Source organism: Botryllus schlosseri, chromosome 3, assembly GCF_051294905.1.
Source record: "Botryllus schlosseri isolate E-star chromosome 3, Bs_hap1, whole genome shotgun sequence".
Taxonomy (NCBI): Eukaryota; Metazoa; Chordata; class Ascidiacea; order Stolidobranchia; family Styelidae; genus Botryllus; species Botryllus schlosseri.
The window spans coordinates 3,599,804-3,623,597 of NC_137238.1; the positions used below are offsets into that span (position 1 = coordinate 3,599,804).

The 23,794-nt window shown below is 38.1% G+C and overlaps 4 protein-coding genes and 1 long non-coding RNA gene across 13 annotated transcripts in view; 4 read left to right on the forward strand and 1 right to left on the reverse strand.

Annotated features, from left to right (window-relative positions):
* Positions 1–23,794, reverse strand: part of LOC145435605 (activating signal cointegrator 1 complex subunit 3-like) — a 193,456-nt gene that overhangs the window by 60,034 nt on the left and 109,628 nt on the right. The window lies entirely within an intron of this gene.
* On the forward strand, positions 33–23,742 carry LOC145435611 (uncharacterized). Of its 6 annotated transcripts, none has more exons than XM_080312904.1 (10): positions 33–658; positions 2,124–2,237; positions 2,518–2,727; positions 3,459–3,737; positions 4,346–4,429; positions 4,793–4,876; positions 5,471–5,563; positions 14,224–14,307; positions 15,724–15,834; positions 21,879–22,238. In XM_080312904.1, the coding sequence occupies exons 2-10, from the start codon at positions 2,168–2,170 to the stop codon at positions 22,223–22,225; spliced, it is 1,362 nt and encodes a 453-aa protein (XP_080169030.1). In that variant the 5' UTR covers positions 33–658; positions 2,124–2,167; the 3' UTR covers positions 22,226–22,238. The 6 variants fall into 6 exon arrangements, with proteins under 6 accessions (XP_080169030.1, XP_080169029.1, XP_080169031.1 ...); XM_080312908.1 differs by lacking the exon at positions 21,879–22,238 and adding exons at positions 22,261–22,375; positions 22,930–23,742 and having other exon boundaries at positions 35–2,237; XM_080312907.1 differs by lacking the exons at positions 14,224–14,307; positions 15,724–15,834; positions 21,879–22,238 and adding exons at positions 5,691–5,780; positions 6,046–6,156; positions 22,261–22,375; positions 22,930–23,742 and having other exon boundaries at positions 36–2,237.
* On the forward strand, positions 9,336–10,022 carry LOC145435617 (uncharacterized). The gene is made up of 2 exons (XM_080312921.1): positions 9,336–9,494; positions 9,745–10,022. Exons 1-2 carry the CDS (start codon positions 9,425–9,427, stop codon positions 9,984–9,986), a joined length of 312 nt encoding a protein of 103 aa, XP_080169047.1. The 5' UTR covers positions 9,336–9,424; the 3' UTR covers positions 9,987–10,022.
* LOC145435618 (uncharacterized) lies at positions 11,558–14,232 on the forward strand. The gene is made up of 3 exons (XR_013913908.1): positions 11,558–12,158; positions 13,192–13,272; positions 14,034–14,232. It is a non-coding gene; the product is annotated as an uncharacterized LOC145435618 (long non-coding RNA).
* On the forward strand, positions 17,821–19,696 carry LOC145435361 (uncharacterized). The gene is made up of 5 exons (XM_080312641.1): positions 17,821–18,172; positions 18,240–18,407; positions 18,472–18,522; positions 18,583–18,681; positions 19,201–19,696. The coding sequence occupies exons 1-5, from the start codon at positions 17,821–17,823 to the stop codon at positions 19,404–19,406; spliced, it is 876 nt and encodes a 291-aa protein (XP_080168767.1). The 3' UTR covers positions 19,407–19,696.

Sequence of the window (23,794 nt, forward strand, 5' to 3'; positions counted from 1 at the left end):
TCTATGTGTGTTGTAGTTTTGTCTGGCCTGCAATTACAGCGCAGACATAGAAGAGTCTGAAATTGATAGAACGAGTTAGACATGTTTTGCCATCTGATCAACAAATTCGGCAAGTGAGGTTTTCTTTAGTAGGAAGGGACATAACTTTCTTTGTCTGCATCAGTATAGTAGGCCTACTTAGAATATGAAGATGCCAAGGAACCGCAAACTTCTGGTGCTAGCATCACCATTTTTACAATGAACTGTCTCGTCACCCAGGGATTGAATTAATCTCCTACCGATCAAGAAGCTGAACACTTTACAACAGTGTTATCTCTTCACTCTCAATTGATTTGTCTGCCTTGGAGTCGACTTCAAATACGCAAACCTAGTTTGTGCCAACAAAAGGAATTCGTGTACCAACTAAAAATATTGCATAGAGTTTGAGCGATCTCATAGCCAGGATTATTCGAAATTTCACGCAGAAGAAGAAATGTATATGCAAGACAGGTAAATGTTGGAAATTTGACTATAAGATGAATCGATCCAGCAAAGGTTATGTCTATTAACGTTTTTCTAGGTATGACAACTGCAAGATAGCAACACAGCTATTGTCAAACACCAGTTTACCGCCGTCGATCAATCAGGAAGTTATTGACACGGGCAAGGGAAATATCAGGTGGGAAAGAATATAAAAGATAAACCAGAGCAAAAATGTATGTTATTAACGTCACGAATGCATTGCTATAGACGTCATTATACCAACGTTCATTTTTTCTCATATATCTGTGGTAAGATATATAACTAGATGAATCCAAACTAGATGAAGCATTTTGCAGGAAAGCATGTCATGAATCGTTATATTAATTAAACTCTAGTTGCTAGTAGCGATATGATCATGATCATATAACCAATTATTGGTAGAAAGCTCAATATGAATTGTAATGTGATAACAAGTGTGATCAATGATGCCTAATTGTAATAGTGTTACCAATGGATATTCTGATTATAATTGATTAAACAACAAAATAATATGCGACAGGAAACAATGATCATGTAACGAGCAGTTAGTACCCGATACAGGTTAAAAAGATAACGCTAGCAATGCCGTAGCGTCATGTTAATAGAGGATGTCCGATTATATCTATTATTATCCATCATAAGGTAAAAGTAGATAGCCAAAATGGGACATGATGTACCGTTGCATCTATTGGATAACAACTGATTCACAATTAGGAATGATTTCAGTTGGTTAAGCTTATTCAATTATGCAAAGCGTATGACATTCTAATCAATCAAGGGTTCATTGATAGCTGTTACGTTACTGCAGAATACCACACAGGGTGTTACGTTACTGCAGAATACCACACAGCGTGACTCCCAAGTGCCAATAGACAAAATTCCTTGAATTGCTAGAATTATTGTAAGTATACAGAATCCAAAGATATCGTGTATCACGAGGCGAGGATTTTATTAGAATGCGAGAATCCCGGGATGTAGTCTAATGCCCCAGCGCCAGCTGCAGAGTTTCTTATTTATGTTAACTTTTTTCATGTAATTATTCTTATTATTTCAGTACGATACTATGATCAAAGAATGCAATGACTTAAATATAAGGCAGTGGATAAATAATATTCATACTTAATAGTATTGCATTATGTCTGCACCCTGAACACCATGGTTTTCAAAATGAGGATATCCGAGTGCAAAAATTATGTAGAGTCGCTTATTTAATATTAGCTGGCATTGTCAAAACGTGAATTTACCCCAGCACCATCACCATCATCGCATGAAGTTAGCTGGAATATCTGCTAGTAACATGCTCCACAAGAAAAACAGGAAATCACTGGGGCACGAACAGTAATCGTTGGCTGGAACTATGTGTATGTGTCTAAATGACCAAAACTCCGAAACCGTTTAATATTTCAACAGAGACCCTATGTAAAAAAGTATGCCGGAATTGGTTTATTAGTGTCCGTCACGTTCATTGAATTCTGAAACGTGATAGTTTTAAAGACTCTGCTGTCACGATCATAGCATTCAGTAAATAAGATTGGTTTGAGGAGTGACAGAGCTCAATAGTACTATCCACATGGTAAACGAGGTTAGTTCTTCGGCATTAACTGACATTCTTTCTGTGGCAGATTTTACTAAAACATATTGAAAGCTGAATAATCCAGTACAAAGGATGGTGAGCATTAAAGGAGTTCAAAGATGCACGCTGATAATATTTCTTACATCTGCTTTCCTAAACACAGGTAAGTCCATATTTTCAACAATTTTGTTCTAGGGGAAAAGAATCCTGCTAATCAGCACAACTATGGCTCACCACCGTGTACCTAAAGCCATAAAATAACATAGACCATTTTGTAGACAAACTGTATCCGTAAGACATTATTTATTATACCAGAGATTACTGCAGGTCCTAGATGATGTCTGTTTTGTTAACCATTTATTAGTCATCTGGCAATATTTTGGGGATAATCCTAACCTTCAGAGAAACCTTTCGTATGGCCTAAATAAAATCTTGCCACACAGCATCAACCAAAGACATCCTGACTTCAAAATGTGATGGCGTGACGGAGTCAAGGAATGGAGACTTCGGATTGATGGACGTCGCAAACAACATGGACCCGAATTGCGAGTTTCACATGTCAACCCTCGCCAGCTTGAGAAGAGACCTACTTTTATTTGACACTGCCAGAATGAATTGCACAGGAAATGGAGTAGTTACCTTCCCAACAGGACGTAAGTCGATATATATCATACTTCTAATGGAGTCAAGGTAACTGGTGGCCTATAATTTTCACGAGACCGCAAGAAATGAAAATCCACAATAACCTTCGAATCATTCAATTCTCATGAAATACAAAAACATACCTTATGATTCAACACTAATAACTACACGAAATGGAATCGATCACTGATAACGATCGGGAACAATATGGTCCAACAAAACACGCTCCAAGAACTTATCTCTAGAAGCAATAATGTAATATCTGTTGAATGTTTGCGGAAAATATGTCTACGACTGATGTCAATTGGAATAATGATATATCAGCGTGTGTATAAAGGTATCTTTGATGTAGCCGAAGAGACAGAAATTATGTTGGTACGACAGATGTGAAGTAAAAGTGATAGGCAATCAAACAACATAGAGCACCGATGATGATATATTGATATATTATGTAATATATACTTTGAAGGTGTCTGATGATTTCATGGCAATTATTAAGCCCCATTTCAGAATGACAATCAACCATATTATTATCAATTCTAGAAGTAGGGGAATTTGGAGTGTATTAGAGATTATCTCTGATCAAGATGCATTTTTGTTGGATATTCTCAAGTACTTGCATAACTTTTGTGTAATGCAAGCAAATCCGTTCACAAATTCCATCTATACACGATGCCTTGTGAATATTATAACATGAAATAGGTAATCCAGAACGGTCAAACTTATTGCGTGACAAATTTAGGTGGGCAAAAGAACTACTGCAATCAGGACAAATGCCTGGTGTTCAAGAGAAGAAGGAATAAATACACGAATGAAGATATATTGGCGACAGTCCGAGATGTGTTTCCAACATGCATCGAGTACGATATCCGAAGAAAGCCAATCCCTAAGAGAATAATTGCAACACCGGAGACAAAGTCATTCACGCTGAGATACAAGGTTTTGGAAATGGTGATATCCACAACACATGCTTCACAAGATACCACAGCTTCTAGCGTCACGGACCATTTGTCTGCAACAGGTAACGAAACTTGATCATTTTAATGCTACCGACTACATGTCCGTCATAGAACAATCCAGATTCAATCTTCTAGAAAAGAGATGCTAATTAGACCTATTCATTGATCCGTGACCAAAGGTTGGGATGAATTATTGTTCAACTGACTTGCGTCAGAATAATTGATCACTGACTAATGACGCATTTGACGCATGCCGCTACGACGCACATGATATCAAATCATGACATACCAACGGTTAAATTACAGTTCATTTATAATAAACTGGATGTAATGACTGCATTTAATACGTGAACTGCAGACATCCAGCGATTGTAAATGCTTGTTATAGAAAATAATTCAAATTAAGGTGGTCAGAAATGATTTGCCATTATATGCTATAGCATTCCATAATATAACAATGTTTTGGCAATGTGGTTTTATACTGTTAGGAGCTTGACGACCCACCACAATATATATATATCAATGTTAGCATTAGAAAATTGTGGATTTCCCTCAACGTTATTACTATTCAATGAATGCTGTGTTCTTGACTGATTCATGTATTGCATATTTTAGTCTTTATCCAGATACTTTACCGAACTAACCACGGTCTTGTCTCTATTTATTTCAGATCAGCAGTCAGAATTACATACAACGGCTAATGCTATTGAAAGTGCAACATTACTAGACACCACTGTCTCAGATAAAGATTCATGTAAGTTAGTATATATAAGGTAGATATTATTTAGTTATCATGTATGAACTCTGCAGTAATCTCAATAACATCAACTAAATATCAGATTCAAAACAATTCGGATTAAAACCAATATGGTGAAGTTTGCTGTGGTACAACATGTCATAACTGCCTTTAAACCAACAGCGTTTAGGTAATACGGATTTATACTTGAGGATCCATCAGTATAAACTATGTTGGTTGCATTTGAAACAGTTTGAATTACTATTTGCAGTATTGCTGTCAATGTGTTGCCCTTGGCAGTGCTTATTGTATCGGTAAACATTTAGTTTTCACCCTGATACTGCAGTATGCTAGGTATTGACGTCTCTAAATTGACTTCAGATCAGAAGTTACGACTACATACAACATCGGCCGCTACTACAAGTTCACTAGTGCCAGACACCACTGCTTCATCAAAAGATTTAAGTGAGTACACATACAAATTTATAATTTACAATAAACTGGGTCATAACCTCAAAAACATCAACTACAATGCAAGTTAGTTAGCATTCGGGATGTTCAAAATGAATCACTGTCTTTTCACGCCACATGATTCGAATCCTGTCAAGTTTAATCAATCATAACAGTCATATTATGCATAAGGTAAACAGTGCTTTAAATCAGAAAAGCAGTTTTGTTAGTCCGCTCACTATAGAAGTGATATAAAACTGTTAGCTGACAAGACAGAGTAATGGTGGAGTGTCCGGCCTTTTGGTCGGTAGGTTGTGGGTTTAATCTCTGGTCGGGTCAGACGAAAGACCTGGTTAGTAACATTGGCATCCATGACTTCCCCACTTGGCGCTGACCAGTACCGGGATAGCATGGCGGGTTGGTGCAAGACTTAGAAAGCCGTACAAGGCTATACCTGCACCTTCCTTGTCCAGCGGCATATCATGCACTCACAGAATGCATATGCACAAATTGGGTGTATGCATATCATGAGTCAGTGTGCCGCAAAAACATCAAGGACAAAAATATACTGCGTCCTATTCCTACACATACAATATATCAATATTTCAGTCGGAACACCTACATCTGTCCAGACAAAACCTACTCCAACCAAAGAAACGAAAATTGAGACATCCAAGATCGTGCTACCTGAGGCAACAACAAGTATGCATGATATTCATTTATGATCAATATAATAATGATCAATCACCATGGATTGCGAAAATCCCTGGAGAATATCATAATATAGACTACCATTTTTTCGTTGCATAACTCAATGCTTATATCACAGTGGATCAGCAATATCCAACAACCAGACAAAGACAACAAACAGTAATTGCAGGAACTTTCGGGGATACAGCTCTAACTGAAGAGTGGACAAGTAGGTCTTGCTATATCACTATATACTATCTTGGTTAATCGGCATTATACATGCACATAATATATATATATACCGTGTATACTTTTAAGTGGAGTTTGGACTTCCATCCACACTCACTAGGAATCAAAAGAAAATTGCCCAGAAGCACACATCTGCACATACGTGCACTTTTCAGTTTTATGTGATCCATAAAGTCGTGTTACTGACATTATACTATACTGTACGTACGAGGGTCATAACTAAAATGCAATTCCACGTGCAATAGGTTCAAAAGCAACGCACAACTATGAACCAACGACTGAAGGAATCACATCAAATCGAAACGAGGACGCTGGGATTAATCACACATCTGGCATTTTCAATAACGGCGTAGCAGGTATGGCTTTATATTCAGTTACGACAAGGGTATACAAGCTTAGCATTGATTTAGTGGATTTAGGGATAGATCTTGGTTGCGACTATCAACCTTGAGTTTTAATTTAATACAATTTATCACTTTATAAGTAGATGAATGCACAATTATTGTACCATTTCCGTTTTCATTACCGCCAAATACTTCATTAACAGGCCTGCGGACTGTATAACTAGCCTGTCTCTTGGCTTGCTACTAGCTCCGTCATAAATATTAAATTACACAATGTCCAAAATGCTTTACAGGTCTTGGAGCGGCCAGAAATAAGAGCGACCAAGTTCAAGCATGGCATATAGCTGTCCCGATTGCTATACTCCTGTTGATAGCAGCCGTTATCGTGATGATTTTGATATTCAAAAGGTAAGATTACAGTATATTTGCTGTCATTGCTTCAATCAATCTATGACTGAAAGCTATTTTTATGTGATTGAATACTTCGTGGATGAAGGCACAATTTTAATTGCTATAGAACTGAAAAATTATGTAAAAAATTCATTCATATTTTTTAAATCTTCAGCAAGGACAAGAAAAAAGATCCAGAGCACACAGCCGCAAAGTCTGTTCCCGCACAAGCGTAGAGAGACAGATTACAAAAGGCAGAGATGCTGATACTGGTCACTGATCCGATTTCAAGATGGAAGTGGGTTAAAAGACATCAGTAATTTACAGAAGCTGAAGACGCAAGTTTTACACGCAAGCCATCGGTCTGACCCGGTCGGCCCACAGCCAATCAAGAAGCCGGATGATCTACCACTATGCAATCTTTTTTATCAAAACGTACTGGTTCACAAACAATTGGGAACTATTATATTTTTGCCATGCTTCTTCATGGCTACTGTACATCTAAAATTAATAGTTTGTAGAGTATGCTGGACAGTGGAAATTTTGATGCTTGCATTTTTAATGAAATTTCATTAACTTTCTCGGTCAAACTTCTACTGTGTCTCATTTTCGGAAAATCTATATTAGTATCAATATATTTCGAGTCGTCGGGAGAGGTGATTTACATTTTCATTTGTGTGCCTTGGCGTCAACATTTACCGAAATTAGTCAGCCTAGTTTGTGCAAACAGGGAGTTCCTGTATTATCAAAAAATCTACATTTAGCTTAAAGCGGTCTCTTTGCCTCGAATATTCGAAATTTCATGCCGGTGTCGGCGTATTTAGTGATATGATTGTTGATCTACAATGTTTTTTTCAATTCTCTAGCTGTACCTGCAAGTCTCTTCCAATATATATTAATATATATATATATGATGAATGGAATTATTACATGGGTGTACCTTATAATGGACTATATATATTGATACACAATCTGACAGGAAGCAATCCTATGCTACAGAATGCGTAGATTTAAAACTTAATTCGAGGGGCTGGAAAGAGAAAATAAAAGCTTTGACGCTGAACTGGAAGGATGTTTCCATCATAAAAAAGCAATTTCCTTAATATGGAATTGTAACGTGATAACAAGTAAACTGTGTGATCAATGATCCTTAATTATAATACTGTTAGCCATGCATTTCCTGATCATAACAAAAAAGCATTTTGTCATTTTGCAAATTTGTCATTTTCTCTAGCTATAATCTAACCAGAAAATATATGCTGAGCTTTGATGGGCGCAGTAGATATTTAACCTATTGTACCCGTATGCATCAATTATGAATCAGAATGGATGAGAGATGCAGCAAAGTTGATAATATTTGGAAGAAGATTTCGGCATACTTTTAGATAATCGAATTATGAGTAATATGTGACAGGAAACAATGATCATGTACCGAGCAGTTAGTACCCAATAAAGGTTCAAAATATAACACTGGCAATGACGCACAGTCGCGATAATAGAGGTCTTCTGATTATATCTATTATTTTCCATCACAATGTAAAAGTATATAGCCAAAATGGGTCATGATGCACCATTGCATCTGTTGTGTCAACAATGATTGACCAATGAGAGTGATTCCAGTTGGATGACCTTATTCAATTGTGCAAAGTGCAGTTCTTTCAAATCAATGCAGGGTTGGGTGATAGCTTGCTACGTTACTACAGAATAGACATAATATCTGAAGTGGTTACAATTTAAGCATGACAAATATGCTTTATTAAGATGGCATAATGATATCATTAAAGTCAACCAACAAATATTTTATCACAGAGTAGTAAGATATGGAATCCTACTTCCTGTTTTCCTATTTCGTTTTGTGAACGTCAATTTATAATTCCATACTAGAGTTGACTACAGTGGCAGAATTACAAGCTAATAACTTTCATACCTTGTATGGCTGTCCAGTGAAAGGCCCAATATGTCGGACAAATTGATTTAAAAAATAATTCGTCATTATTACCGCCGTATAATTTCTACGAGCATTCACTGTAATTTGATAACATCGGAACGAATTAGAGAGATAACATGAATTATTACGAAAAACTTATACAAGAAAAGCCCGAGCAGACTTATTGTCTGCACCAAAGATATCATGGCGTGAATTTTGTTAAAATGGTAGAATTATGGGTTGTCATGATGTATAGCTACGCAAGCGCCAGCTGAAGTGTTTCATAATTTCGTTAACATGTTTCTCCGTGCAATAAATCTTATTATTTCAGCACTATAGTATGATCAAGAAATGCAATGACTTCAATATTCAGCAATGGAAAAACCATTCATACATAATAGTGTTGCTATCTGTCTGCACCTTGAACACAGTGGTTTGAATAATGAGGATATCCGAGTGCAAATATCACGTAGGTTCTCTTGTTCAATATTAGCTGGCATTGTCACAATGCGAATTTAACCAAGCACCATCACCATCATCGCATGAAATTAGCTGGAATACCTGCTAGCAACATGTTCCACCAGACAGACAGGAAATCACTTGGGCACGAACAGGAGTCGTCCAATGGAAACAGCAGAATTGGCTGAAAATGTGTGTATGTGTCACAATGCCAAAAAATCCGAAACCATATACTATTTTAATCAAGTAACATGTACTAAAGTATGACTGAGTCGGCTCATATGTGTCTGTCACGATCATAGCATCCTGAAACGTGATAGTTTTGAGTAAACACTCTGATGTCACGATCATAGCATTCAGTAAACATGATAGTTTTGAGGAGAGACAAAGTTCAACAGTACTACCTACAAGTTAATCGAGGCAAGGTCTTCGGCATTAACAGATATTCATTCTGTAGCAGATTTTAGTAAAATACATTGAAACTTGAAAAATTCATTACAAAGGATGGTGGGCATTAAAGAATTTCGAAGATGCTATCTGACAATATTTCTTACATCTGCTTTCCTAGGAACAGGTAAGTCGATATTTTCACTCAATTTGTTATAGGGAGGAAGATCTTGCTAATCAGCACAACTATGGCTCTCCACTGTGAACCTATAGCCATATCATTCGGACATTATAGGTGATACCACAGACCTTTTTCAAGTCAAAGGTAATATTTCAGAATTCCTAAACATTTATTAGTCACCTGGCAATATTCTGGGGATAATACTAATCTTCAGAGATGCCTTATAACATGACATAAATAAAATCTTGCCACACAGTATCAACCAAGGACATCCTGACTTCAAAATGCGACGGTGTTGCGGAATCAAGGAATGGAGACTTTGGATTGATGAATGTCACAAACAACACAAATTCGACTTGCGTATTTAAAATGTCGAGACTCGCCAGCTTGAAAAGAGACTTATTTTTATTTGACACCGCCAGAATGAATTGTACAGGAAATGGAGCAGTTGAGTTCCCAACAGGACGTAAGTCGATATATGCTTGTAATGGAGTCTAGAAGGTACCTATAATAACTAAAACCATTATATCTTCTTGTAAGGTACTGCTACTTTATACGAAAACATTCTTTATCATTTAACACTAATAATTACATTGGTTCCTTGTGATACAGAATTTGAATATTGCAACGAGCAACACATTCATATTCGCAATTTAATCGCTCTAAGCGCAAAACTAATCTGATACGAAAGCTTGTTCAGTTGTTCACAGGGATCATATGATTTGTAGTAAGTCCGAACTTGAATCTGAATTCTTCCAGTCTAATCGATATACAGATCACATTGTGAAGTCCACCATTGACAAAAAACTAATTGACTTCAGAGCCACTAAATTCATTGGACCCGGTAAATGACCAGTATATTTACATTTACCACGGATTGGTAAAGTTTCTGGTAGATTTGAGAAGCAAATCATGCCGTCTGTTTGTCAATGTTTCATGGGGGAACAGCCTGGGATTGTTTTCAGCACAAAATCTCTCTTTCCTGCAACACAGAAGGATGTACTACCTGCCTCAAAACAGAGTAGTATTATTTACAATTATACGTGCCGCTGCAACAGTCGGTATGTGGGCCGTACTTCACTTCGTTTGTAATAAAAAAAAAATCGACCAACATGTGCCCAAGCAGATTAAAAAACCAATGCTAATCAATGCAAAAGAAAATCAATGCTATTTCAGACAGTCAATCGCAGACAAGCACCCCTTCCTTGCGAGACTATGACCAGACCATTACATGTAACTCTGCAATAGGTCAGCACCTCCTTACGCACACAGAGTGTGCAAAATCATATAACGATAACAGATTTTCAATTCTTGCTCGCGGACGTAGTCTGTTCCACATCATAGCCAATTTGTATTCCACCAATTGCATTTTTGCTTAACACTCTCGTTTTGTGAATTCTCTGGTTGTTGTTGTTATTTAATTCTTATGTCACACTACCTATTTCATCTTTATATTGCGAATTGCAATCTCCGTATTTACTGACGGCCACTCCCGACGAGGGTCAGTTGAAAAGCTTAAGAGTGAATAAATTGCGAATATGAATGTGTTGTTTCGTTGCAATACTAATAACTACATAAAATGGAATCGATCATTGATAAAGACCGGGCAAAATATGGTCCAACGAAACAAGACCTTATCTCCGGAAGCAATATCATATTATCTTATGAATCCCTGTATTATCCGGCTCATGTGCAACAACATTGAGATTTTAAATATGAAATACTTCCAGTAAATAATTCGCCAAGACAGCAAATGTCGAACATATCCATAGGCCACATTATAACTATCCGAAAGCGGTTTTGCTGCTTCACTCTGGGCACCTTTAGGAACATTTCAATGACACTAATCACAAAGGCAAAAAACCAATACGAAACCTTTGTGAATAACGTTGCTGCTACATGAACCGTATTTATGACCTGTAATATAATGTGTATTTTAGTACTATTATGTATTGCTTTAACAATAAAGCATTGCTGTGAAAAATCAATGTATGGATTTGAAGGTTACGTTTTGAAATCATTTGATTGGTGCGGGCCGCGAGAGACTAAAATGTCTGAATCGAGCCCGCGGCCCAAGTTCAGTTTGACACCCCTAGACCATAGACATGTTAAAGGTGACCGATAATTTCATGGCAGGTATCAAGTTGCTTTCTAGATGACAATCAACAATATTATCATCAATTCTAGAGGTAGGGGAATCTGGAGTGCATTAGAGTTTATCTCAGGCCCACATGCCTCTTTGTTGGATATTCTCAAGTACTTTATAAGGCTTTTGTGTAATGCAAGCAAATGCGTTAACACATTATATCTATACACGATGCGTTGAATATATTTAAATTTGAAATCGGTAAACCAGAATAGTCTTATTATTGCTTGACAAATTTAGGTGGAAAAAAAAGAACTACTGCAATCAGGACAAATGCCTTGTGTTCAAGAGAGGAAGTAATAAATACCCGAATGAAGATATATTGGCGACAGTCCGAGATGTGTTTCCAACATGCACCGAGTACGATATAAAACAAAAAACAGGCGATAGGATAATTGCAACACCGGAAACGAAGTCATTTACGCTGAGATACATGGTTTTGGAAATGGTAATATTACCACCAACTACACATGCTTCGCGAGATACCATAGCTTCAAGCATCACGGACCTTCTGTATGTATCAGGTAACGAAACTTGATCATTTTATTGTTACCCATTACATAGCAGCCACAGATCAGAATCAAGCTTCTAGAAAAGAGATGCCAATTAGCCCTATTCATTGATCCCTGACCAAAGGTTAGGACAAATTATTGTTCTCCTGACTTGCGTAAGAATAATTGATAACTGACTAATGACGCATGCCGCTACGACGCACATGTTATCAAATCATGACATAACAACGGTCAAATCACAGTTCATAACTTGTAAACTGGACGTAATGATCGGATATATATATGTGCATTACGGTACGGCATGAACTGCATAGATCCATTGATCGTAAATGCTTGAATCACAAAATAATTCAAATTAAGGTGGTGGGGTATAATTTGCCATTATATGGCATAGAGTTACATTAAATAACAATGTTTTGATAATGTGGTTTTATGCCGGTACGCACTTCACAACTGACTACAATATATTAGGCTTACCATATTTTGAAAATGTAAAAAGAGGACACTTTTTCAGAAATTTGAAAGATGCAAAACCGGAGTAGAATTCGGAAAAACCTGTGAATTTTTCCCACCAAAAAGGTCATCACTTCTGAGCAGCCGTTTTGCACTCCACATTACCAGGTGGATGACTAAAAAAAAAAAAAAAAAAAAAGGGTCAACTTTTCGCTCAGAGCTAAATTCACCGGTTTTCACTCCGAAATATCCGCCGCAGCGTCACTTCTATGCTAATTTGCGGCATATCAGTCGCAATTTGCTCTAAATCTGACCTAAATTTTCAAAAAAGAGGACAAAATCTCAAAAAAGAGGACAAAAGGGCGTCCTCCAAGGACACTCTCAAAAAAGTCAAAAAAGAGGACAAATCCTCTTAAAAGAGGACGTATGGTAAGCCTACAATATATTAATGCTGGTATTAGAAATATTGTGGATTTCACTTAGCAGTATTATTATGAATGCCGTGTTCTTGATAGTTTCAGGTATTGTATATTTTAGTCTCAATCTTCATACTTACTCACACTGAGCATGGTCTTGTCTCTATTAATTTCAGACCAGCTACGGCTACATACGACGGCTACTGCTTTTGAAAGTGCTCCAATAACAGTCACCACTGTCTCCGCAAAAGATTCATGTAAGTTTGTAAATTTAAGGTACTGATTATTTATAGTTAAGATGAATTCTGGAGTATTCTTGATCACATCAAATAAATAGCAGCTTCATAGCAACTTGACTAAATATCAATTTGGTGAAGTATGCTGTGCTTTTCCCTGCCATACCTATCTATAAACCAGCAGTGTTCAAGTAATACGGTTTCATATTGGTAAGCCATAGAGGATCTATCAGTATAAACAATGTTGCTGGCATTTGCATCAATTTAACTTGCTTTTGCTTTTCGCTATTAATATGGTGACTTTGGCATTGCTTATTGTACTGTTCAACCTTTAGTTTTCACCTTGATCCTTCAGTATGCCGGGTATTGACTTGTCTATATTAATTTCATATCAGAAGTTACGACTACATGCAATCTTACGCTTAGATATCGTGTCCCTAACGCTAGCAATAGTGCATGTAATCACTTCAATTGCGTTAGAACTCAACTTTCTCATTAAGAATTAGTATCTTATAGGAAGCAGCTATGAATTGACTTTAGCTATCCCTAGTTACCATACATACAGACATGGTATTATATTTGACGAAATGTTAATTGCACATGGTAAGGTCATACTTGGTCACAAAAGGGGTTATTACAGATAGATAAGTAGATAAGTACTTTTAGCAGTACATAACAGAACACTTTCATTGCTGATGATAATCCAGGATATTACGCTAACAGCAAATGTGTTGAATAGCTGATAACGGGTAATATTTTCACACGATGTATCAATATTTCAGTTGGAACACCTACATCTGCCGAGACAAAACCAACTCTACCCGGAGAAATAGAAATTGAAACATCCAAGATAGTGCTACCAGAGGCAACAACAAGTATGCATGATTTTCATTTATGATCAATATAATAATGATAACCAAACATAGATTGGGCTACCATTTTTTGTTTCTTTACTCAATGCTTCTATCACAGAAGTCCCGCAAAAACCAACAACTAGACAACAGACAGTAATTGAAGGAACTGCCAGCGAAACAGCTTTAACTGAAGAGTTGTCAAGTAGGTCTTGCTATGTTAATAAATGCTACCTTGGTTAATCAGCCTTACACATGCGCACCGACAAGATAGTGAAGTGTCCGGCTTCTTGATCAGTAGGTCATGGGTTCGATTCCCGGCCGTGTCAGACCAAAGACCAGTTTAGTAACACTATCCATGCCTTCCCCGCTTGGTGCTCAGCAGTACCGGGATAGCGTGGAAGGGTGGTGCAAGACTTAGAAACCCGTACAAAGCTATATCCGCACCTTCCTTATCCAACGGCATATGCACATCATGCACTCATGGTATGCATATGCACAGATCATGTGTATCAATGTATGTACCGTAATTTTCCGAATGTAGTGCGCCCCCATGTATGATACGCACCCTTAAAATGACGTGTATATTCTGGGAAAAAGCTTGTACCCATGTATAGTACGCACCCTGCATTCGCAGTACATGAGTACATGAATAGTTACGGTTTAGTATTCGATGTTGTTCTGATTTGCGATGTCACTGTCGAACAATCATGACATAATGATCGCTAATCATAATACAATTAACGGTATTGTCTCTAAACAAGAGTAGATAGTAGCCAAAGCCTGTGAGGTCGGCGACGTGATAGTTCAGGCTAGCGACACACGACATCTTGCGCACGAGGCCTATTACAATTACAGATGCGATTGCTCAGGCCAACGGTTATGTCGGGCGCACCAATCCTGTTTACGAAATCGATTATATGTTGCGTACATGGCCTCTAGTGTATGCGATTGTTAAGGCCTGTCATTGACGCGATGAATCCGCAAGGATTGCCGCCCACGCTTGTAGCATTCAGCGACCTGATTTCGCTCGCGTACAAACTGCAAACCAACTCAGCAAGAGATCGCGTGCTTTGCCAGACGACTCTCGATAATTAGAAACACGCTTTTCGTTAATTGGCAACCCGCTTCTCTATTTGGCAGCGCGTCACACTCTATAATACGAATTACGGGACCCAATGGCTAGAGGTGATGCGCGATTTAAACAAACATGGAGAATGGTGTGATTTCAAGTTTTTGATCGAGGGATTTTTTTTCAATGCTTGCTGTACCCATGTATAATACGCACCCCCCTATTTTAGGGCAAAAAATCGGTAAAATTTTGTGCATTATACATGGAAAATTACGGTATATCATGAGTAGGCGTATATGCCGCAAAAACGCCGAGGACAAAAATAAACTATGTCCTTTCCTTCCCATAATATATGTATATATACCTTCTGTACTTTTAAGTAGTGTTTCGAATTTTATTCACACTCCCTAAAAATCAGAAGAAAATTGCTCATAAGCACACGTCGGAACGGAGGTGCACCTTTTAGTTTTATGTGATCAATTACGTCGTGTTACTGATAGTAGGTCAGAGCTATAGATGCATGATAAAATGCAATGCCACGTGTAATAGATTCAGAAGCAACACACAACTATGAGTCAACAACTGAATGGATCATATCAGAGCGAAACAACGATGCTGGACTTGATCATACATCTGCTCCTTCCAATAGTGACGTAGCAAGTATGGTTTTATATTTATTTACAACAGAAGTATGCAACCTCTCTCATTAGATTAGTGGTTACACGACTAGATCTTGGTTGTGACTATCAACCTCAAGTTCTATAGTAACCGCATTACCCCTAATTTGAACGGTTCACTGAAATTGCGATAAAGTCAAATCTATATGCATTGTTCATTGTGCAGCAACATACCAGCATCAACGACCACATGTCACGAAATCTATAGTATTCATAAAGTTTGTGACAGATATTTGTAATTTAGGTTCTAAATAAAACGGTGAATCGATGTCTTTCCATATATTGTCATGGCAAGAGTCTTCTACGTTCACAAACTGTGAAATAGCCATATGTAGATGGAGATATTTACACATAAAGTTGAATGACACCAGGCGCAGCTATTTTCGGCCGACCATCTCGTTGCAGTTGCTCGTCAACTTAAGGGTTTAAGTTAACAAACAAACAACCAATAATTAGCATGGAGAACTTAGGGTGGGTTTCAAATAGTCAACTTAATCCCTTTGTCGGGCTTAAGCTACACCCCTCAGGCTGAAGTCGGTTTCAAAAGTGTGACTTGAGGGGATTTCCCCTCCAGCGTGCGCTTAGTTAAGACAGATATCCAAGCCAGCTAGGGGGTAGGCTGAAGTCACCAGTGCTGGTAACTGTTGTGCTGGTTGTTGAAGGATACTGGCCGTTTTTCTGATGTATAGCTTGGCAAATCAGATTAGATCATTGTATATTGCTTTCAGGCAGTTTGGAACAATGTTTTTATCACAAACGTGACAAGTTGATGTCATACCGTTATATAGTGGGATTTACAGGGGAATGCTGCAGGGGTGTTCGTATACTGAACGGATTTCAGGTCAAATGGATAGCCAGAGCCCTGATGCACACAGGACACATCAGCACTTCTTCCATACCCGCACCATATAGTATCAAGCAATGTTCCCCATGACCACTATAACCCGCGATCGCTGGCCCCAATCGATTCAGTTACGAATATGATATGACTGTGGTTACGAGAGAGGGGATGTGATATTTCAGGCAAGGCGTAAAGATGTGCCCTACCGTTGGACTATTTCTATTGTGAATAATAATATATATTAATATCGTTGGGTTATATTTTTCATCTGAACAAGTCACAAACAATGTACAATGCAATAAGACACAATGCTATGAACAGATAGGAGGATGTCGAACGACACGCATCAGTAGCGATCCTCTACTCTAACATCCACCTCGGCCTAGAGTACCCGATGTCACAGTTCTTTTCGATGTTGATCTTTTTGAAGCGGAGACCTTTTTGTTGCCGTAAGAACGGATAAACCTCCGACAGGAATCGAACCGGGTCCGTCAGATTGGTGGACGCTTATCGTTACCACTACGCTATCTCCCCTGCCTATGTGGGTAAACAATAGTCAGCGATGCGAATCCGTTAAGGTAATGATGCTGATTAGTGGTCATGGGGAACATCGGTTAATATGGCACATGTATCGAAGAAGCACCGAGATTAGGTTGTGACGTCTTGTCTGCATCTTGCTGTCACCTTGTCATTGCAGTTTTCTGACTCTTCAGAATTTCTTGGTTACCTCTTAAGCATGTCGGTGTTTTGACAGTTTGCCTTTGCTGGGGTCATAGCCAAAAAGTGAACGCATGACGCGTCATTAGAAAAATGAAAATATGTATCGTACATATTTGGTACAGTATGGCCTAATCAACGTTGCACGCAATTTTGCCAGATTGCATGGTTTTTATCTTGATTTCCATTTTCGTCCCACCCATATGAGCGTTGTCGTAAATATGTTCAACCGCTGTTACTTTCAGCAATAGTGCTGACTATATGGAACTTTCATCAATATGTATATTTTTGACTTTATTAAATATTGCTGATGACGTAGGTATTGTTTTTACCAGCATTGTGCTCATACTCAATTTGGTCTAGTTGACTCTTTGGCTATCACCACTCAAAATTTATTATCCTGAACAAGCAATGGCTGGCACTGCACGCGCTCCGAATTTCAGCATAGCTGAAAAAAATGGATTTATCGACTTGATTGGAAAATACCCCGTTTTGATTACCAGCAAAACTAGTGGACAGAACGATAAGGATTTTAGAAGGAATAAAGAAGCGGCCTGGCGCAAACTTGTCAGTGAATTCAATTCATCAGGAATTGCACAAGTGGAGAGAAATGAGGACAAGTTGAAAAAACTCTGGAAAAATTATTTGAAGAGCGATTGTAAAAAGCATGAGGCGCAACGAGTACGGGAGCAAAGAAAAACTGGTGGTGGAATACCTGACCTTCAACCAACTGCATCAGACATGATCTATGCCAAGATCAAAAGTAGGTGCTGCAGTAATCCATCATTCCTTGTGTAGACTACATAATAATTCAGGATTGTTTTTCACAGGTTTGATACCAAGTCAAATAAGTAGCATCCCCAGTCAATTTGATGATGATTCAATATCAGTACAAGTGCAACAAGAGTCATATGCAGGCTGCGAAACACAAATAGAGACGCCATCTTTCAGCACCACAGAAAATGTAGCAGGCATAGAACTGCCATGCTCTGAAATAGGTCTATATATATCTGTATATACACTTGAATGGTGATAACATGATCTAATACGATTTATCTTTAGGTTCTTCTGAAACTTCTATGGTCGAACTTTTTTCCGTTCCGACACTGAACCGTAAGTATACAATACAATTTCTATTCACTGCTTGAGAATTTACTGGATATTTTCTGATAGATCCTAGTTCACCTGATCTGTCAACGTCTGGGGTTGCAGTTGGAACTTCAACTTCTACTTCTACTTGCTCCGTCATGAACAATCCACTACCAAATCAAGGTAAATTCGCATTCATTTCTGATTTAACCATTGTCTATTTCTGGGATGGCCGGACATTTGTGCGGCCGTCGACACGTAATTCAATTAGTATGTGCTTGCGGCCGTCAACATGCAAATTGAATTTCGGAATTGAGAGATTTTAATTATTCTTGAAATTTTCAATTCGGCTTCATTTTTCAACTACAATATAGTAATTGAATTATGCAATCTGATCCCCAGAATATAGTAGCCTACAGATGCGAGCAGCAGAGGAAAATAATTCAGAATAGATTCACTTGAATTTTTCCAAATAAGCATCAGGGATCTTGACCACTATAATTATGAAAACCCGCTTTACTTGCCAAAGCATGATAAAATCACTTTTCGCAGACCAGGAACGGACTTGAAAAGTGCTGGTCTACGGACCAGAGGTTGCCGACCCCTGCTATCAACTGCGGAATTTTGGACATATTGCAGCAATATAAATATCAACATTTTTTTTAAACTCATGGTATTTATCATTTTCATCTTTCCAAACAGCTCGCTCTAAGCCTAAGGCCACCTATGAAGAAATGAGGTTGGATGTACTAAACGCTAAATTGGAGGAGAGCAAGGCTAAAAAAAGACTCCTGGAAAAGGATTTGGAAATGAGAGTTACGGAGACGAGAATGAGACAAATTGAGCATGATCTCAAAGTGAATCATTATAAAAAAAAGTCCGAGATGCTGGACAAAAAGTATCAGTGAATTTTTGCTCACTGAATCCAGTGTCTGAACCAATTTTCTGTATACTTCGTTCAATTTCGTTGACACGCCATTCTTTTCTTGCCGAGGTTTTCCACACTGCTCATGCTATCCTGTATTGCAATTTATAAAATTGCTTCTACCGTTTTTCTACACCGCTTAAGCGCTTATGCTATCCTGCTATACTGTTTTATGCTATCCTGCTATACTGTGTTAAACTTACTATCAGCCGCTATGCGAATTTTCATTTTTACATGACACACGCAATAAAGCTCATGTTTGTTTCTTTGTAATTGAAATGGAATGTGTAGAAAAAGAATATTCATGGATTAGTTTGAAAAGTGTCTCAAAATTATGCTTTGTCGCTCGGATTGTCCAGAAGGAGTCGATGCGACATGAGGGTGGTCTGAAGCATCTGGTTCGAATACGTCATCAACTTCCGTTTCATCAGTCATCTGTCGTGTCCGAATTGCCAGATTATGAAGGCAGGTTATGGCCACGACGATATTCGTGGAATTGCTGAGCTTGGTCCTCATCGGTATAGCTAAGGCAAAAAATCTTTTTTTCAGCATGCCAAAGCACTGCTCTATGCGAGAGCGGGTTACAATATGAGCGTGATTATACTTTTTTTCGGCCGATGTTCTTGGTGATAATAGTGGTGTAAGTAAGTAGCTCCTCAGTGGATATCCATTATCCCCAAGCAAATATCCATCGATTTGATTATCTTCGAATCGATCACGGATCACCGAATTGTCAAAGATTCTTGAGTCGTGACAAGATCCATACCAACGTGTGACAATGTTTGTTACGACTCGCTGTGCATCACATATCATTTGAACGTTCAATGAAAAATAACCTTTTCTGTTCCGGAACACCTCTGCATTATCACCGCCAGGGGATATTATGGGTAGATGAGTACAATCGATTGCTCCAACAACGTTTGGGAAGCCTGCAATGTCATAAAATTCTTGCTTTACTTTGGCGAGGTCAGTAGGAAAATTCAAAAACAGGAGCTTCTTGCGGCATATGGCACGGGTAATTTTGTGAATGCTTCTGTGAGCAGTTACTTTGCTTATACCAGCTAGGTCACCATCAGTCTGTTGAAAATGGCCATCCGCGAAAAACCGTAAGGCGCAAGTTAGTTGTAGTATTGGCGGAAGAGCATGATCTCTGCAGGTCAATTCTTCATCATCTTTCAACAGCCCAAAAAGATAGTGAGTTGCGTCTTTTGAAAACCGGAATCGCAGTCTGAACTCGTTGTTCGAATACCTTTCGAAGGGGTTCTGAACATCTGCGAGATACTTTCTTGGCAGTCTGTACTGTTCATCATCATCGTCAGTAAATTCCAACAACTCCAGCAATTCCATAATCCTCCACTGATCTCCTTTCATTCATCCACGAGCAACTCAAAACAATAACAATCTGGCCTCGGTTCCGTGTTGAACTCGCTACAGCGACGAAGTAGACAGTAATTACTCGCAACTAACGGACTTGGCCGAGCGCGGCGCCAAATTGACATTTGAAACCGAATTAAGACCGCCGTCGCCTGGCGTCTCGGCCAAGTCATTCACTGGCCTTAAGCCAGGTCTAAATTAAGACAACTTTTTGAAACCCACCCTTAATATAATTAAATCAGGTACTACACATCAAACATGCTTTAGTAAATACTAATGACGCAATATTGCACGTAGTCACTCTCTCGTTCGAGAGACTGCAAAACTATAGAATCTCTCTCGTTTGAATCAGACTCATTTTACGCTACCTACAACAAACATCGACGACGAATAAATCTTGTATTGAGCAATCTCTTGGTTCAAGAACTTACTACAGAGTTGACGTTAAGTTAAGTATAGCGCAATTACCTACAATACACAGGTTACGTTACTTTGCTACTTCAGGACGATACAACTGCATCGCGTAAAATCGTTGTTATTCAAAAAACATAAGAATCAGAGGATTGCTAGCTTTCCCTACAAACCAAAACGAGGCCACTAGGACATACAAAAATGAAGGTATGTCCAGCTGAAGTTGACCGATGCCACCAGTGGCGTGTTATTTCAGAAGGATAATATCCAAAGTACTCACAAAGTCTGCGATGTACACTTGTAATTTTGGCTTCAAATAAATCAGTGGATTGATGTCTTTCCATATATTGTCATGGAGCATATGTTCTACGAACAGAAACTGTTTACTAGCCGTATATAGAAGGATAAATCTACACATATAAAGTCAAATGACGTCTTCGATGGCGCCAGGCGCAACTATTTTCGACCGACCATCTCGTGTAAAATCATTGGCATTCAAGAAATATTCGACTTATACCTATAAACCCGACATCATAAGAATCAAAAGATTGCTAGCTTTCCCTACAAACCAAATTGAAACCTCTTGGACGTAGACAAATGATGATATGGTCGGATGAATTTGACCGATGCCTATAAAATGGATGATAAAATGCAATTCCATTTGTAATAGATTCAGAACCAACGCACAACTATGAATCAACAACTGAAGGGATGATATCAAAATCAGATCAAAATATCAACGCTGGAATTGATCATACATCTGGTGCTTCCAATAGTGACGTAGCAAGATGGTTTTATATTCATTTACAACAGGAGTATGCAACCTCATTCATTAAATTGGTGGATACACGACTCTTGCTTGCGACTATCAACCTCAAGTTTTTATTAAATACAATTTATCGCTTGTATGGGCAGATGAATACACGATTACTGTATGATTACGTCTTCATGACCGCCAAATACTTCATTAACAGGATACCTTGGCCGCCTACCGACTCGGAACGAGCTTGGCAATAAATATGAAATTACACAATGTCCAAAATGCTTTACAGGTTTTGGAGTCGCAAGAAACAAGAGTAACGGAGTCCAAGCATGGCATATAGCTGTCCCGATTGCCATACTCCTACTGATAACAGCAGTTATCGTGATATTTTTGATATACAAACGGTAATATTTAGAGTATGTTTGCTGTCATTGCTTCTTTGGTAGTGCCCAAAGAAACCTGCATAACCTAATTGACTTTGACACAATTTTTAAGATCTTCCAGGTTGTTACTGACACCACTACATTCAATCAAATTCATTGAAGTTGACTACTACCTACTAACTGGCATATGAAAATCAATTGTTTGAGCATATTCTGGATACAATTCAGAAACAGAGGAAATATGGATATATTCTGTTGTTATATGTATGATGACTTACTCTGGTTGCAATGTTCAAAATGGAATATAAGAAACAATCGAATAATATATTCAATTGTTTATTTAAGCTCCGCCCTTCCAATCTTCAAATGTATGTATAATGTAATCTATGACTGAAAGTTAATCTTATGTAATTGAATACTTCATTGATGAAGGCAAAATTTTACTTGCTATATAGGCCTAACTGAAAAATGATGTAAAACTATCTATACAATTCCCATTCATATATACATACACACAATTTATATTAATATGAGCTAAACATGAAAGAATTCATACATAGTTTTCAAATCTTCAGCAAGGACAAGAAAAAAGATCATGAGCACACAGCCACGATATCTGCTCCTGCGCAAGCGTAGAGAGAAGAAGATTATCAAGGGAAGAGATGCGGACACTGACCACTGATCTACTTTTAAGATGAAAATGGATCAAAAGACAGCAGTAAATTTATGGAAGCGGAAGACACAAGTTATAGACGCAAGCCATTGGTCTGACTCGGTCAACCCACAGCTAATCAAGAACCTGGATGATCTAACACTATGCAATCTTATTATTGAAAGTACTAGTTCAAAAAGAATGGGGGGATATCCTAGTTTTTCTTGCCGTGCTTCTTCAAGGCTATAGTATGTCCAAAATTAATAGTTTGTAGATTACGGTGTGCTGGAAATTCTCAATGCTTACATTTTATTGAAACATAAACTTTCTCGGTCAAACTTTTACTATTTGTCTTTTTCCGAAAAGATCTATTGGTATCAATAGATTACGCGTCGTCAGGAGAGGTCATTCACATTCTCATTTGTGCGCCTTGGCGTTGACTTGTACCAAAATACGTCAAGGCAGTTTGTGTGAACAGGAGTTCATGTATCATCTAAAAAATATATTCATCTTAGGCGAAATTTCATGCCTGTGTCGGCGTATACGGTGGTACGATTGTTGATGTACAATGTTTTTCTTTTCAATTCTCTACTAGTTGCTGACGATTACCCTTTACGACTGTCAGTCGAAAATAGCTCAATAACAATACACGTTACTATTCAATTGTATCTTGAAGGCCTGTTCCTGCAACTCTCTTCCAATATATATTATTATCAATAAATGATGAATGGAATTATTATTATAGTGTACCTTGTAATGCACTTGATAAATTGGTAATCTGACACAAA

Coding starts and splice junctions, on each gene's coding strand:
- LOC145435611 (XM_080312903.1), top strand. CDS start 2,168: ATGGTGAGCATTAAAGGAGTTCAAAGATGCACGCTGATAATATTTCTT. Junction 2,728..3,458: donor AGTTACCTTCCCAACAGGAC/GTAAGTCGATAT, acceptor TGACAAATTTAG/GTGGGCAAAAGAACTACTGC. Junction 5,564..14,223: donor GCTACCTGAGGCAACAACAA/GTATGCATGATA, acceptor CTTCTATCACAG/AAGTCCCGCAAAAACCAACA.
- LOC145435617 (XM_080312921.1), top strand. CDS start 9,425: ATGGTGGGCATTAAAGAATTTCGAAGATGCTATCTGACAATATTTCTT. Junction 9,495..9,744: donor ATCTGCTTTCCTAGGAACAG/GTAAGTCGATAT, acceptor CTTGCCACACAG/TATCAACCAAGGACATCCTG.
- LOC145435361 (XM_080312641.1), top strand. CDS start 17,821: ATGGCTGGCACTGCACGCGCTCCGAATTTCAGCATAGCTGAAAAAAAT. Junction 18,173..18,239: donor GATCTATGCCAAGATCAAAA/GTAGGTGCTGCA, acceptor TGTTTTTCACAG/GTTTGATACCAAGTCAAATA. Junction 18,523..18,582: donor TTCCGTTCCGACACTGAACC/GTAAGTATACAA, acceptor ATTTTCTGATAG/ATCCTAGTTCACCTGATCTG.